The 15,299-nt window shown below is 45.0% G+C and overlaps 1 protein-coding gene across 4 annotated transcripts in view; it reads left to right on the top strand.

The window, feature by feature from the left end:
- Window positions 1-15,299, top strand: part of Rbcn-3B (WD repeat-containing protein Rbcn-3B) — a 98,449-nt gene that overhangs the window by 66,159 nt on the left and 16,991 nt on the right. For all 4 annotated transcript variants that reach the window (XM_089548424.1, XM_089548423.1, XM_089548426.1 and 1 more), the window contains 3 exons: window positions 5,255-5,441; window positions 11,901-12,171; window positions 13,948-14,030. In XM_089548424.1, coding sequence (XP_089404550.1) covers window positions 5,255-5,441; window positions 11,901-12,171; window positions 13,948-14,030 — 541 coding nt within the window. The remainder of the gene's footprint in view (window positions 1-5,254; window positions 5,442-11,900; window positions 12,172-13,947; window positions 14,031-15,299) is intronic.

Here is a 15,299-nt window from a genome sequence, read left to right as displayed (position 1 = left end):
GTAACCTAGAAACAACCTAGAAGAAAATGCGCCTCACTGGGTTTCTAAAGAGGGAATACTTATTGCTCATTCTTTGTGATCTAAGGGAGATTGGACAGACCGAAAGCCCGACATGCTACACACTGCCACTGAACATGCCCAGCAATGAAGAAAGCATGACAAATTTGCTTGATAGCGAGTAACTCCACTCTTACAGGAGACTCTACTGTGTGGAACAAGTTGTAGCTTGAGAATCCCTAGGGTTTCCCTTGATATGTGCAAAATGCAGTAGGTTAGAGAACAAAACATAAGTTGGCAAACTTATTTGCCGACTGAAATATACAAGTAACCAGCCCCTGGTCTCTGCTACAGCTAGAAACAATATGAGAGGGAACACGGGAGCGCATGGCCGCCGCACTTTTGCGAACCGCTCTCGCCGAAAGGTGGTGAGAATCGGCATCAAAAGCACATGCCCAGTAAGCATGGCCGGCTGCTCTTTCCGTGCATGCCTCTGGTGCCACCCATTCTCGTCATCTGTCAGCAGCAGTGCTTTGCGAAGCACGGAGGCCACGCGCTCCTGTGTTCCCTCTCATATTGCTTCTAGCTGTACTTGCTTGACTATGCTGTACACACATTGTGAGTAGCTTGGAGCCTGTCATGGGCTGTCATCTGGTGGTCAGAAAGATGAAATGTTCGCACACATTTGTTGCTCTTTCACACTGTTGGATAATTTCATCGTCATCAGTGGCCTGGTTCCACTTATTGCAGGACAAAAGCCTCTCCCATTGATCTCCACTTAATTGTTTTGCACCAGCTGTAGCCACCCTTTCTCTACCAATTTCCTAATCTCATACCCGACCTGGCTCTCTGCTGTCCCCTCTTTCATTGCAGGTCACACCCAAAGCCTAACGTGTGTTTTCTTTGAACTCAACTTGTAGATATGTAACAAATAACAGGGAAGAGGTTGTGCGACCTTGCTTTGGCACCCTTTCAGATTGATAACCTGCCACCCTTTCTCGGCAGTACTGTGGTCACTGTGTAGTCCCCATAGACATTCTGATGCACCTTTGCATATGCTTCCTCCACACCCCGATTACGCAGTGCCTGCATGACTGCTGATGATCCAAATGAATCAAATGCTCTTTGTAAACTCAGATAAAAAATGAACTTCCTCAAATGCATGACATCTACTTGCGATACGTAATGCTGATGACATTGACACACAAATGATAGATGTTATGGTCGGATACAACGCAAGAACGAAGCAGCTTTTCCCCATCAAAGAACCCCCTTCCAGCCACTGGCTTCAGCTGATTCTCATATGCCCGCTAGCATGACATTGCAGGGAGGGAACTACCGTAAATACTCGTTTAAGGACCGCGTTTTATTTCCATGTTTTTGACGGGGTGCGGTCCCAAGTAAGGGCCGCACCCCAGTCAGAAAGATACCTCGATTATGCGTCCCTTTTTTATGCTGCAACAGGCATTTTTATGACAAATTAGCGCAGTCCCAGCAAATCCTTAAAATACATAATGCATCGAAAGTATCCATGGTAGGACGCGCGTGCCCAATGACCAACGTGAATTAGTAACCGCAAAATGTGCAATAGGTTGTTAGATCAGTTTACTGGCAAACGTTGCACGATTCTAAGATCATCATCATCATCAGCCTAACTACGCCCACTGCAGGCAAAGGCCTCTGCTCTAAAGGTCCTCTCCTCTAAAGATCCTCTAAAGGATATCCTGTAAAGCTCTGGCGCTTGACTGACCGACCGTGGAGAAGGGTTTGGAGCGGCTCACCACGCTTGCGGCCCGCGGCCATCATTATGAGGTGGCGTTCGCCTGGCCTGCTTTTCCACGCGCTTCACTGTTGAACGCCTTGCAAAAATCAGTTATATGTCATTTTAATGTGAGGTTGTTGTGTGATAGTGAACTGGTAACAAGGTTAGACCTTTTGTAGTTAACCGCAACTAGATTCAAAGCACTTTGATGTGGAGCTTACTAGGCCTAGCGACTCCTGGCGAATGGCACCTCACCGCAAAGAAACGCGCCACTAGCGTGGGTGCACCCCAGTCCAGTTTTTTGTGCAGCGTCACGTTTTGTACAAACAGTGCAAACACAAAGCACACAAGAAGAGTTAGCAGTGCTGTGGCACTGCATGTTCGCAGTTCCAGGCGGAGTCTGGTGCACTGGGCGACTCGCGTGGTCGCATGCATGCAGTTATCAGCTCCCAGTTTAACGTACCACTTGGGCAGACTGGTGCACATATAAACGAGTATGTACAGTATCCCCGACCATGGAAAGAGGGGCTATCCCCTTTCATCTGCCACTTTCCGCATTCTCTTGCTAGCAGGCTGATGAGAATCGGCCGACACCATTGGCTGGAAGAGAGTCCTCTGACGGGGAAAAGCCGCTTCGTTCTTGAGTTGTATCCGACTATAGATACCGCAGGTAGCCAGTAACTTACATTGTCAAGCACTTGCACGCACTTTGTTGCATGTTTGGTGGACCCTTCACAACAAGATTGCATGGACAACACCATCTTTGCTCGCATGATCATACCACTTTTGCATGTAAGCCGCTGTGGTGTCTCAGTGGTTATGGCAATCATCTGCTGACCCGAAAGATGCAGGTTCGATCCCGGCCGCGGCAGTCGAATTTCGATGGAGGCGATATTGTAGAGGCCTGTGTACTGTGCGATGTCAGTGCATGTTTAAGAACCCCAGGTGGTTGAAATTTCTGGAACCCTCCACTGCGGCATCTCTCATAGCCTGAGTCGCTTTGGGACGTCAAACACTCATAGACCAAACCACTTTTGGCATGCTTTCTGGCCTTCTGCTTTGCACGGTTACCAACATGCTGGTGCACTGCTAAAAAGTGCTTCTTTGTCTCTCACAGTGAATAGCAAGCCAGCAGACAGCACAAAAGTTTTGGGCTAAGGCACATAGTAGGCCGCACTTTTTTTTCCAGATTCTAGGGCCAAGTTTTGGGGTGCGGCCCATACACACGATGTGCGAAAAAAAAAATTTAAGTAAAAGCACCAATCAGGGAATGAGCGGCATTTATTTTACATTCAATCATCACTCACGGAGGCTTCCAACTCTGAGCTGGTGCTGTGCTGTGGTGCATGCTCATCCCACGAGAAGTCGCGCAGCATGTCCGCTGTCAACGCGTAGCAGTTATTCCGCACCTCCATGATATAGCAGAGCAGCTCTTCTTCCAGTTCGGGAAACTTGCATGACTTGCCTCGGAGAGCCTGCTTTTTGCAGCTTGTGTTTCTCAATGCATCCTTTTGGTTGCACCATCATCTGACGCACTTCTCGGCCACATCGAATTTCCTGCCTGCCCGGCAGCATGCTCGCCGTGTTCAAGAGCAAACTCCCAGCCATGTAGCTATTAAGGTGCTTGCCCATCATGCTAAAATTGCAGCACTCGGCGGCAGCACACAAAAGCCACAACTACGGTGAACTAACACACTACCAGAACTACCGTGCCTTTGACAGCCACAAAAAGGATGGATGGATGGATGATAATGGCATTACCCTCTGTATTGGGCGTACACTGCCTTGCCTATAATTTCCCCCTTGTTAAATTTTTTTTTTTCCTTTCCTTCTATTTCACTTTTAAAATGTCTAGTTTGGCTATCTTTTCCTCTCCAAATTTACCCCTCCCATGACTTCCTCCACCAATCCTCTGACATCCCCTTCGTTTATTTCAGGCTTTTCTCATCCACTCGCCCGTCCTCCTCAGCAATCCCAGCACTCTCTCTATGTCTGTTGCTTCTCCCTCGGTGAGGGGGGGGGGGGGGGGGGGGGCGGCAAAAACCAAGTGTTCTGTGGTCTCCATTTTCGTTCTACAGGCAGCACACAGAATATCCACTTCTTCATATTTGGACCTGTGCGTTTTTGTTCTCAAAGCCCCTGTCCTAGCTTCAAAAAGCAGTGAACTGCCCCGCGAGTTACTAAACAATCGCTCTTTCTTAATGCCCTGTTTTCATGTCCTATATATATCTAGCGCTGATTTTTCCTGCATTCTTTCTTTCCACATCTTTCTTTCTGTCTCCTTTACCTCCGCTTTCATACTAGTATTCTGCTGAGCCCTATCTCTCACCTGTGGGTACTTCGTTCTTAGCTTTCAGGTTCTCTTCGTTCATTTTGTGTTTATACATTTCATGTATGCTGGAGCTGGTGATAATGATGCCATTATGGATAGCGGGAGCTCGCGGCAGAGAAAAAAGTTGACGACGATGATGATGATGAGCCGTGGCCTAGGGCGCCATCCGTGGACGGCACCTGGAAGCTCCTGTGTGCGTGCTTGGCCTCCATGATTAAGCGCACCGTTGCTCGCAGCTGGAGGTGATCGCAGAGGTCATGGCACGTGCATTTAGAAGGCTATTCCCACTTGGGTCGTGGAAAGTTTGGGTGTGGCCCTTACACGGATCTTCTTTTTTTAATATTTCCTTCGGGAAAACGGGGTCCAGCCCGTTCATGGGTGCGGCCCTTACATGCGTTTATACGGTATTTGTTAGGGCCACAAGAGTTTTTATTTGATCACTTCACTCATGCATCTCCTTTTGATTACCCGGATTGGCTTGAATCAACCAACCAGTCAGTCTGGAATTCAATGTCAGGGTGCATAAAATATGAGCGCAACGTAGTCTGAGATTGTGAATATAGCGCACTGGTGAATTACTACAAGGACAGAGACATTATTTGCTGTGGTTTTGGCCCGATGTGCTTGAAGTTACATTTAGGAAGGCTTGGTTGTGGGCTAGTCTGTGTGGCTTTGGGAGAGTAGATTTTCTCTATGCCATTTTCGCGATACTATGCCAAACTAACCTGCAGTCATGCCTTCCTAAATATGTTCTGAGAGCTTGTGTTCCACAGTTTGGAAACTTCATCACAGGGAGCAATGTGTGCAGGCTTCTTGACTAAGTTCTCACCTCTTGAGTATTGTAGAAAATTTGGAACTGAACTTGCATGCTCGCGTGCACAGGTCATGGCTTACTCATTGTCCCGATGTCTGGCTCTGCACTAATGTTCTAAGCTTCCAAACAAAAACTGTGCACATTGCTCAAAAGCCAGTTTAATTGCTCTGCGGTGTTCAGCTAGGCTCTGGCCAAAGTAAGACTGAAAGCCAAGCCCTCTGAGCTGCTATCAGAAATTGAAAAATTGGTGTCCCTACACCTTTAACAAAAACACTTGTGTTGCCTGCTTGTTGTGCAGATTGCTTGTGAGCTTGTGCCAGAGCCCGACAACCTGCTTTTGTGTCAACAGGTCAGGCGCTGGCATACCTGCTGCTGACACCAGCGTCGCCGGCCCTGCCTGCGCACACTTCACTGCGCCGAGCAGCCATTGACCTGATTGGTCGGGGCTTCACGGTGTGGCAGCCTTACATGGACGTTTCTCGCGTGTTGCTTGGCCTGCTTGAGCTCTGCTGCGATTCGGACAAGCTCGTGCCCAGGTCTGGTCCCTCTTCTCTTTCCTTGCATCACCTGTTAGCGAGGACTGGCTTGTCTGCACCCTGCCGTCCGGTAGCTTACCAAACTAGGCACGCGTTGATGCCTTCTCCTCATGGCACGTTGAAGAAAATTGTCCAGACTGCAGTATAGTCGTGTAAATATATCTTGTAAAAACTATGCACTTGATGCAAAAGTGTTTTCCCCGCATTGATCAAACTATAACGTAGAACGTCGTTGGTCCAATCGGTAATGCATCAGGAAATGCCGTGCACAAAAAAATGGAATACTAGGAAAGGACAAGACAAATAGTGCGCTTCATCCTGTTCTTTTCTAGGGTTTGATTTTTTTGTGTGTAGTCTTTCCTAATGAATTGATCAAGCTAGCTGTCTGAACATTTCATTATAAAAGGTCTCTAAATATCAATCACATTCACATAGCAGTGACATATGCTTTTTGAATTTGGACGTCTAGAGCTGGTCCAGATCGGGTAGATATGCAGGTGTAGTAGGGTTTTTTTTTCCTTTTTTTTTGTGCACTTCCTTTCATTTGGAATAGCATTTATACTGCATTAAAGATTCAGAATCGCACTTGAAAGCAATATTGTCTTGATACTCATTGATCAAGTTTGAAAGGTAGCTTGCTCTATATCAGAGTACTGAAATCATCACGCCTTCAGGATTTTGGTGGGAGCACATGATATCACCTGTTTATGTTTAGCATGAAGACAGAGTTATAAAAATCTTAAGGAACTGGGAAAAAATGCTAATTTACTCTATTTTATGATGACCATATTTCTCTCCAACCTGTGGTGTTGCTGTTAGGACGAAACGCAGTTGTAGGCTTATCGTGTGTCTTTATGTTCCTAAAGGAAGGAAATGTTCGAAACAATCGTTGACTTGAAAAATTTTAACACGGCATGCAGATATTTTAACCTAGTGTTTGGTGTGTGATAGTTTTGAATGCATAAAGCCCAAAACAACACACATGCACACACGCACGCGCACGAACACACACACACACATGCACGCACGCTTGGGAACAGTAGTCGCAGCGCCTATTACCATGATTAAGTAGGCCTGCACCATTCTAGTCTTCACATTTCTCTAGGTTGCTATGAAGCAGGGCAAAGTGCATGCTTTTCATTGCTCATTCACTAGTTGCACAGGCAAGGACATAGTTTAACCATGCTTTCTCATCTCGTAGTCAAATGTTTTTAGAAAAGCAGACTGCCATTATGCTGCCAGCGGTACTGCTGGCAAAAGTGGTTGTTGGTACCCGTGAGAGGTATCACTAGTATTATTTTACAAATAGTATTTCTAATACTGTTTAACAGCTCTCAGTCGTAATTTCAATAATACTTGCACATCTCTGTTAATGTCACCACTGCACGCTGCCTAGACGATGTCGCAGTTGTTGTGTCCATAGAGTTGCATGAAGTCACTGGCAGCATAGTGGCAGCCTGCCTTTCTAAAAACATTTGAGTAGATGATGATGAGGAAGCATCTTTAAACTGTGCAAAAAATTGCGTATAGTTGCTAACCAAAAAAAACTAAGATGTTTGAAGTTTTTTCAGAAAAATTAAAGTCATATTTATAAAGTGTATTACTATATTAACTCCATGCAACTGCCATCCACTATTCGGAGAGCTGGGGTGTTTTAACACAGCATGCCGCAGTTGTTGACTCTGGCTTGACTTTCTTTGCCAGTTTAAAATACAAATTCCTGCAAAACTGCAAGTTCTACACTCTGTAGTGTTATCACAGGGAAAAATACAAGAATATGCCGATATTTATTTTATACTTGTCTCTGGCTGTAGACTGTCCCTTTAATTTCTTCATCCTCATGAGGCATTTAATTTTGCGTTATAGTTTCACTTAGACAACTAACAAGGCTTTTCTAAGTACATCTGTGAGATGCTGTTAAGAAGTTGGTGCTTGTGTGGTAGTTTTCGGTGTGTTGTCTTTACTGCTCTCGTGTATGGGGATTACAGTATTTGGTTTTCTGCATATTTTTTAGACTAGTTTCTTGCAAACAGGTTAGCACTGAAGGCATTTTGAGGGTCCCTCGATAGTTTTAATGTTCCTGGAACTTGCCCAAAGTTTCATGTTGCGACAGAGGATCAGCCACTTTGAGAAGCACCACCATTGGTTAGAAGGTAGCAAGCTGATACTTTTCCATGAAAGAATCCTCAGTTTCATTTTAGTTTATCTTTGCTGCAGCAAAGCTAAAACTTGTTGCTGAGGAACACATTTGCAATGTTGAGCTAGCTTTTATCGGGTACGCGAACCCTGTCAAGCCCATCTTGAGGCTTTTTGCCTGCGGTCCTTCAGCACCATTGATGTTGAAAATAAATTTGATTGATTGATTGATTGATTGATTGATTGATTGATTGATTGATTGATTGATTGATTGATCGATCGATCGATCGATCGATCGATCGATCGATCGATCGATCGATCGATCGGATTGCATGAAAGCGTTTAAAATGCGAAATATATTCATTACCTGAGGGGACATTAAAGACAAAAACAAACTGAAACAAGAAAAAAATGGATAGAAAATTCCTGTTCTTAAGGCGAGGTACTGAGTGCAAGAAATTCAGGCGACAATCTTCAGCCCTAAGGTATAAAAAGCCTGTGCTGTGTGCCATTCTTTCAGTTGCCATTTAGTCTGTGGCCCATAACATTAAATTTTGATTGCCATTGTTTTTTTGGGGGCGGCAATGTCAAATGTCAAGTGAGCATCGTCAGTGTCAAGTGGACAATGTCAGATCTAGCGTCCTGTCATTTTAGTAGGTGCGACATGTGCATGGGTGCATATTTGTTTGCAAATGACCTTGTGTCACTCTTCAAAAGACAGTAGTAGATTTTTATCAAGTACTTCCTCATGCTTCACATTAATTTTTAAAAGGACACATCTTGACACCTGAAGTGGACATATTTTACACAAGTGATTAACACAGTGTCACTGCAGTGCTCTTGCGTCTGGTCTCTAATCAGTGAACCTACATTTTTGTTCCAGTAGAGGACCGTAAGCATATGTGCTCTTTTTTTATCCTAAAGTACATAACACTGTTCATAGTTGTACTGTGCTAGAGTAACTCTATTTGGTACTTTGATACTTCTGCTTCAAGAACTTATATTTAAGGTGCTGGTGAAATGTCAGTGAATAGCAGTACCTTTAATGTCTTCATTTTTCTTCTTTCTGCACTGAATGTTGAGAACCTTTATGGGGTCCTGAAGCTGACCAAGGCTCTGAACTTACCGTAGTTGCAAACCGTGGCACATGCACTTAGCTGAAGATTATAACTGGTACCCAAAACTGCCGTGGCCACATTGACCACTAATGAAATCTCTTTATAGCGAACAAGTAAAAAATTGTAGAATAGATTGCTATAGCCGAAATTCTTAATATAAAATTTCATCAGAAACGCGTGCAACAGCGGCACAATTTAGTCATTGAAGAGACAGCAATTCTGGCGATCCTTACTAGAGAAATGGAGAGACGTTCTCCCAGGATTTGGAAGCGTTTCGAAGACACCTGCGGCTATTCCGAAGGCCGCAAAAAACCGAGCGCCAGTTAGGTTGGCTCCCCCGCACAGCAATGCAAGCGCAGGTTAAGCACGGTCTACTGTGGCTTCCCCACATCACAGCCGTGTCGCGTTTGAAGCGGTACATCAGAGCGAAAGCTATCAAAGTTTTCACTACCTCCGCCACAGCCGACCTGAGCACTGGATTTTCACTGCAAGCTTACAACAAATGGTGCTGCTTCCATAGCGCTGTCAACGGATGCCAGAGGCGTGAAGGCGTGCTGACTGCCAGACTGCGAACCCTACACGCCACTGTTAGAGAGTGCGAGATGAAAGTGCAAACCTTGGCACAAACACTTGCCGCACCACTACCAGTCACTTGTGCAGTGTGGTGAAGCCTGCCATCTGAACGGGCACAGTTTGGCACTGGGAAGGTCGATATAGCCGTTTCATGGCCAACCGCTTTCGATATATAAAGTAGAAATTGCATGGGTTTGTCAAAAATATGTCATGCCAATAATTCATAATGTCCGTGTTCTTTTTATCCAGGTTTGACTGTACTCAGACGCAGATACTCAGCTATTGCAAACCTTCGCTAGCAGTACACACTGGATAGAAAAAAAGACCTGTAGATTACTCACAATTTATACATAAAGTGCCGCCTGTAAACAGTCTGTGTGAGAAGTGTAATGACTTGCTTTAGTTTGGTGGTCTGCAAAAGCTGAGTATAGGCTCAAAATCTCTGCAAAAGGTCCTGCTCAGTGGTTTCAGCCATTAGTCTAGTGGAAAATAACTTTTTTCTGGGCTAGTTAGGGCTCCTTTCTCGTAGGTAAAAAAATTAGTGCAACATGAAGGTGTCTGTCTTTCTTTCTTGTGAACATCTTTGAAATTGAATTGAAAGTTGGTTTTTGAGAAAAAGATATGGCACAGTGATTGTCTCACATATCTCAGTGGACACACGAACCATGCCACACTATAAGGAAGGGATAAAGGAGGAAGTGAAAGAAGAAAGGAAGAAAGAGATGTCGTAGTAGAGGGCTTTGGAATAATTTTGACCACCTGGGGATCTTTGTGCATTGATATCGCACAGCACACGGACATCATTTGCATTCGCCTCCATCAAAACGCAGCCTCCACGGTCGACTTCAAACCTGGGCACTCCGGCTCGGTAGCCGAGCGCCCTAACCACTGAGCCACTGTGGCGGGTGTGAACGTCTTTATGTTGCGCAAATTTTTTACATACAAGAAATTAGTCTAATGCTTGCCACCCAAGGTTCATGTTCTGAAAGTTCTTACCTGCACGGCAGTGGTGCTTCATCACTTCTCCCAATGCCTGTACTTGTTGTGCACAGTTTGTGGCTTAATTCTTCCTTGCTGCAGTTAATTTCAAATTCATGAAATTACAAATTATTAAGTGAGCTACCAAAGCAATTGATCCTACGTCTAATGTAGTTAATAGAGAGTTATAGCATATTATTACCGTGATTACGTTACCGTTTACCGTGTTACTGGATGCCGGACTTTCCGGCTAGCGCTGCGCACTCTAGAAGACATTTTAGCATACCGTCTCTCCCATAACAAGTTACCATAAAGCGAAAATGAATGATGATGATGGCAGATGCCCCAACATTAATTACAAACAAAAATACGCATGCATTGCAAGCATTTCTTTGCAGTGAGATGCTACATGCTCCTTAATCATCGTTTTCTCCGCATATAAAGACGTGCACACTACTTTTCTGCTAACAGCCGGCTCAGCGGCTTTAATGATACCATGACCAGTGCACAAGTTTACAATACAGAACGCACTAATGTTGTGTACGCTGCGCTTACTGCGTTGCGAACGCTGTAAAAAATGCAGCTACAACACCTCCTGTTTGTTTGCCGGGCGCAGCGTCGCTTCTTTGGATGTTTGAATGCATGATTTGGACATAAACATAGTGGCGCCATCTGGTGACAGTAAGTCAAAGCCCTTGAACTCTGGACTGGAGAAACTTTTTCTTTCTGAATTTAGTGGTTAATATGACAAGCATTACCAGAATGTTTCTGTTTTTCAAGGAAGAAAACTGACAATAGAGGAAAACGTTAAAGCTGGCACAAAAACTAGTGTTGTCGTTGGTGCTTTGGCTACATACGCAGATAGTTAGGCTGAACTGGTGGAAAATCGCTGAATTATCTCAACAGCATGGGCCAGTTGTCACTTCAACCTCGACGTATGAGTGAGAGCATGCGGATTAAGAGCGAATGCCTTCATTTAGAGCGGGAAATGACGCTGAAGAGTGCGGAGCGATGCTGTATTTGGTCCGAAGCGGCCGTGCAGGGTGCCGCCATGTATGTTTACGAGTGAACGCTAGCTCTCTCAGCAGTGCTAAAAGCCATTCCATAAAGTGCTAGCGGCCCGGTAATCGGCGCGCATGCGCAGATCTCGCTAGCAGAGCCCGGTAAACAGTAATGGAAACACAGTAACGATATGCTATAACTCTCTAATGTGTGCTAGTTACCACCTAAAGTGACCAGGCAATGCAGTAAGTTTCTTAACCATGTAGGAGAGCACTTATGGCAGCCCTTAAGTTCGAGATCAGTGTAAGGTAAGGAGAACCCTTGCCCTCACCTTTTGAGACCGCTTTGGTCTTTAGGGGTGCCATTAGGGCTCTGCTGCGTAGTGGAGAAGCAAACCCCGATGCCTGGTTACATTTGGCAAAAACTGTACATCTTCCGAGTTCAACTTATAAGCCAACAGTTAAATGTGGGAAACATCTCAGTGATAAGTAACCTCTGATTGCAAATTGCATGCATAAGTTGGCCTGCTTGATCTGAGGTGCTTTTTTTTTATATTTAAAGAAAAAGGGTGTCATAAGTCTTCACGTATGGCACTGAAAAGGCAGAGACTTGGGCCCTAGACTTCATGAAACACTGTTGGCATTGCTTGCAGCATGTCGTACGGCCTGCCGCTGACACCGGCGGCAGATTCGTGCCGCACAGCGCGGCATGCGCTGTCCCTGATTGCCACAGCGCGTCCGCCAGCGTTCATCACGACGCTGGCACGCGAGGTGCACCGCTACAACACGCTCGCCCAGAATGCACAGTCACTGAACATCTCGCTGCACCAGACGGTGCTGAGCCGCGCACGCCCCGAGATCCTGCGCATTGTCGAGCTGCTGATCGACAAGATGCAGACGGAGGTGGCAGACCTGCTTGTTGAGGTGAGTCTTGCGTTTAGTCCTATTTAAGTGACATAGTGCACCACTCTCAGTGCATTGCTGGTGTGATGTTACAGAGCTTTCACACACAGTTTGTAATATGCATTCAATGTTCAGTCGCACAGTATGCGCTTTTTAATGTGCTATGTTGAGACATCGATGAGACAAACTGGCCTTGCACGAATATTCGATAATTTTATATATTTGGTTGAATAGTTAAGTATTTTGCATTTGTCCAGAATGTTTGGTATACAAAATCTCAAAGTGTTGGTCTGAAGCGAATAGCGTGTCCGGAATGCTCGCTTTGTGTCATTTCGGTTCGATGCACATCCTGCAGGGTAGCATTGCAGCGTGTGGGCAGCTAAAAGCGATAGCCACGCAATGACAAAATTGCAATCACAATTAAGACCAGCATTCGGAGGCAAGTGACGATGAGAGGCAGTAGAACCGTGCAGCTTCCATGCCTACCACTCATGTACGACCCGCTTGACTAAGTGCTAAATCGAACTGCCAATGGTCTTGTACTTTCGGATCCTGACATGACGCACGTTCCGGACATTACCAAAAGCACTGGAAGTTTGCTGTCCTGGTACCTACTGCTTTCGCCAGGAAAGCGACCCTCAGCATGAGCAAGCCGCGCGTACAGCACACAGTTTGAATTTTGATTAGCAGAACTGACCTGTATATGAACTGATTTTTTTTTTACACGCGGAAATCCATGAATCGTGGCGGGAACATGCACCAACACAAAGCACATAATACCCTCAGCTCCGCGTGCAAGTTAACTCTCAATTTCGGACGGCCATTTTTGCTAAAGGTCAGCATAGCTTCAGTGAGGGCGACTAGGGTTCAGAGTATTCTACTCTCTTTTTTTTTTTCTATGTAGTGGCCTTGTGCGCCAAAGGTTTTTGAAATATTTGCTTGGAAATTATTCAAAGAGAATCCCTGTTTGCTTTGAATTCTCTTCGAACCGAATAATCAACATTTTCACAAGCCTACAATAAACACATTTGGTGTCCTGAGAATGCTACTTTTCAGGGCCAGTGTAATCCTTTTTATTTGCATTCCACCTGACATTATATATGCAAGGCAACCATGTGAAACGTGTTGCTGTACTTTTTTACAGGGTGTCGGGCTTAGCTTAGGTTTTAACCACATATATTCGCATAGTGAACGGTTTTCTGTAAGAAAAGTTGTCGCTAATTTGGGAAGTGCACTTATTACACAGGGTAAATTTATCAAATTTTCAGAGATTTTAACGACTGATGAAGGCATTGCACCTATTATGTGAGTAAATGGGGTTTTTCACGATGTAGGAAAGGAAAGTATGCGAGCATGCACCATAACTGCTCAACTCAAGGTCAGCTCCTGAATTTCTTTCTGGTGAAGCGTCTCTTGTACTCTGAGGGGATGATGTCTGTAACCTTCCACTACTTGCAGAAGTTTGCTTCATCAAGCTTCAGCATAATGAAAGGGTGATGCATAACCAAGGGTAATGTGTGGCCTGTGTGGCATTCCTTATTTTTTGCACTTTTATGGGTACTTTTTTTTTCTTGTGTAATTCAAATAAGTTTGCGCATGTGTCTGCATGGGCATATATGCTTGCAAATGAGTGAGTGAGTGAGAAAGGATAGTGAGGGGTAGTGGAAAGCCTGGGGGTCTCTTAATCGCAGCATTTTCAGTGGTTTGTGTGCACTTTGAATGTGGTGTATTGTTTCCTACGCGTAATCAGCCATGTTTCTGTGTGCTTTTCCCACTTTTTCGGCTTTTACGACACAGGTGATGGACATTGTGCTCCACTGCCTTGACCCGACACAGCTCAAGTTGCGCGGCCTCAATGAACTCTTTCCTGCCATCTGCAGGTATGCATCAAGTTTGTATCTCCCATACTTTAAAAGTAAATTGCTGCAGGATTTTTTAAAATTTATTTTAGCTCATACCGTAAGCCAGACAGGGAGTTGAGGTAGAGCAGCTGCACCTTAGCAAGGCACACATGGTTGACGTTAATGGTGAGTGCATTTTTATGTGCCAGAACAGGCAGACTGTAAGGCAGGTGAATTTCGGCCACCTTTAACAATTAGTACTGGTCTCAGGAGTCTTGGGCGACCTCTGTCAACTTACTGCCTACTTTAGTTCGTAACGTATAAGACCTTTCCAGAGGTTGATCTGCTACACTCAAACCACTAAGAAGTGGCAATGAAAACAACATCACAGATAGCATAGCTGTGTGTGTGCTGGGATTTTGGTGCTCATTAACTTTGAGTACAGTTTGATAGGCAAGGCTTTTAACTTTCTGCGGCGGAAAATTTTAAATTCCGCAAAGTGAAGTGAGAACAAAGAATCTTCACTATTTCGCAGGAAGCCTCCCTTGCGTTAACGCATGTGGCATTTCACGCGTCAGTGGCCCAAGGTCATAGAAAAGTTGACTTTTCCTCACGGCTCATAAGTCTAGTGAGTGAGCATGCTGTAGGTATCTGAAAGAACTGCAAATAAAAGGTCGATGCTGTATTCATACTTTGGTTCCAAATATAACGTGACATGGTTTCTAAATCTCATGATTCAAGAGTTAAAAAAATGCATTATATTTGCGCAGATACGGTGATATTTGTTTCAACAGGTGCCAGAACCGTAGCACTTGAAGCGCTAGCTTGCTTGCACAAATGGGGGGAGTGTGTGTGTGTGTCACCATCATCATCATCATCATCACCAGCATGACTACGCCCACTGCAGAGCAAAGGCCTCACCCATGTGTCTCCAATTAACCCTGTCCTTCGCCAGTTGTGGCCACCGTATCCCCGCAAACTTCTTAATCTCATCCGCCCACCTAACTTTCTGCCGCCCCCTGCTACGTTTGCCTTCTCTTGGAATCCACTTCGTTACCCTTAAGGACCAGCGGTTATTGTGCCTTCGCATCACATGCCCTGCCCAAGCCCATTTCTTCCTCTTGATTTTGATTAGGATGTCATTAACCCGAGGTTGATCGCTGACTCACTCTCGCTTCGGTCTCTTAAAGTTGCACCTATCATTTTTCTTTCCATATCTCGCTGAGTTGTCCTTAACTTAAGCTGAATGTTTTTTGTTAGCCTCCATGTTTCTGCCTCATAGGTGAGTGCCAGTAAGATGTGTCTGTT

This window comes from Amblyomma mixtum, chromosome 6, assembly GCF_055824585.1.
Source record: "Amblyomma mixtum isolate Tamu chromosome 6, ASM5582458v1, whole genome shotgun sequence".
In the NCBI taxonomy this organism is placed as follows: domain Eukaryota; kingdom Metazoa; phylum Arthropoda; class Arachnida; order Ixodida; family Ixodidae; genus Amblyomma; species Amblyomma mixtum.
The sequence above is the reverse complement of the archived record's forward strand: the minus strand, read 5'-3'. Positions and strand labels throughout refer to the sequence as shown.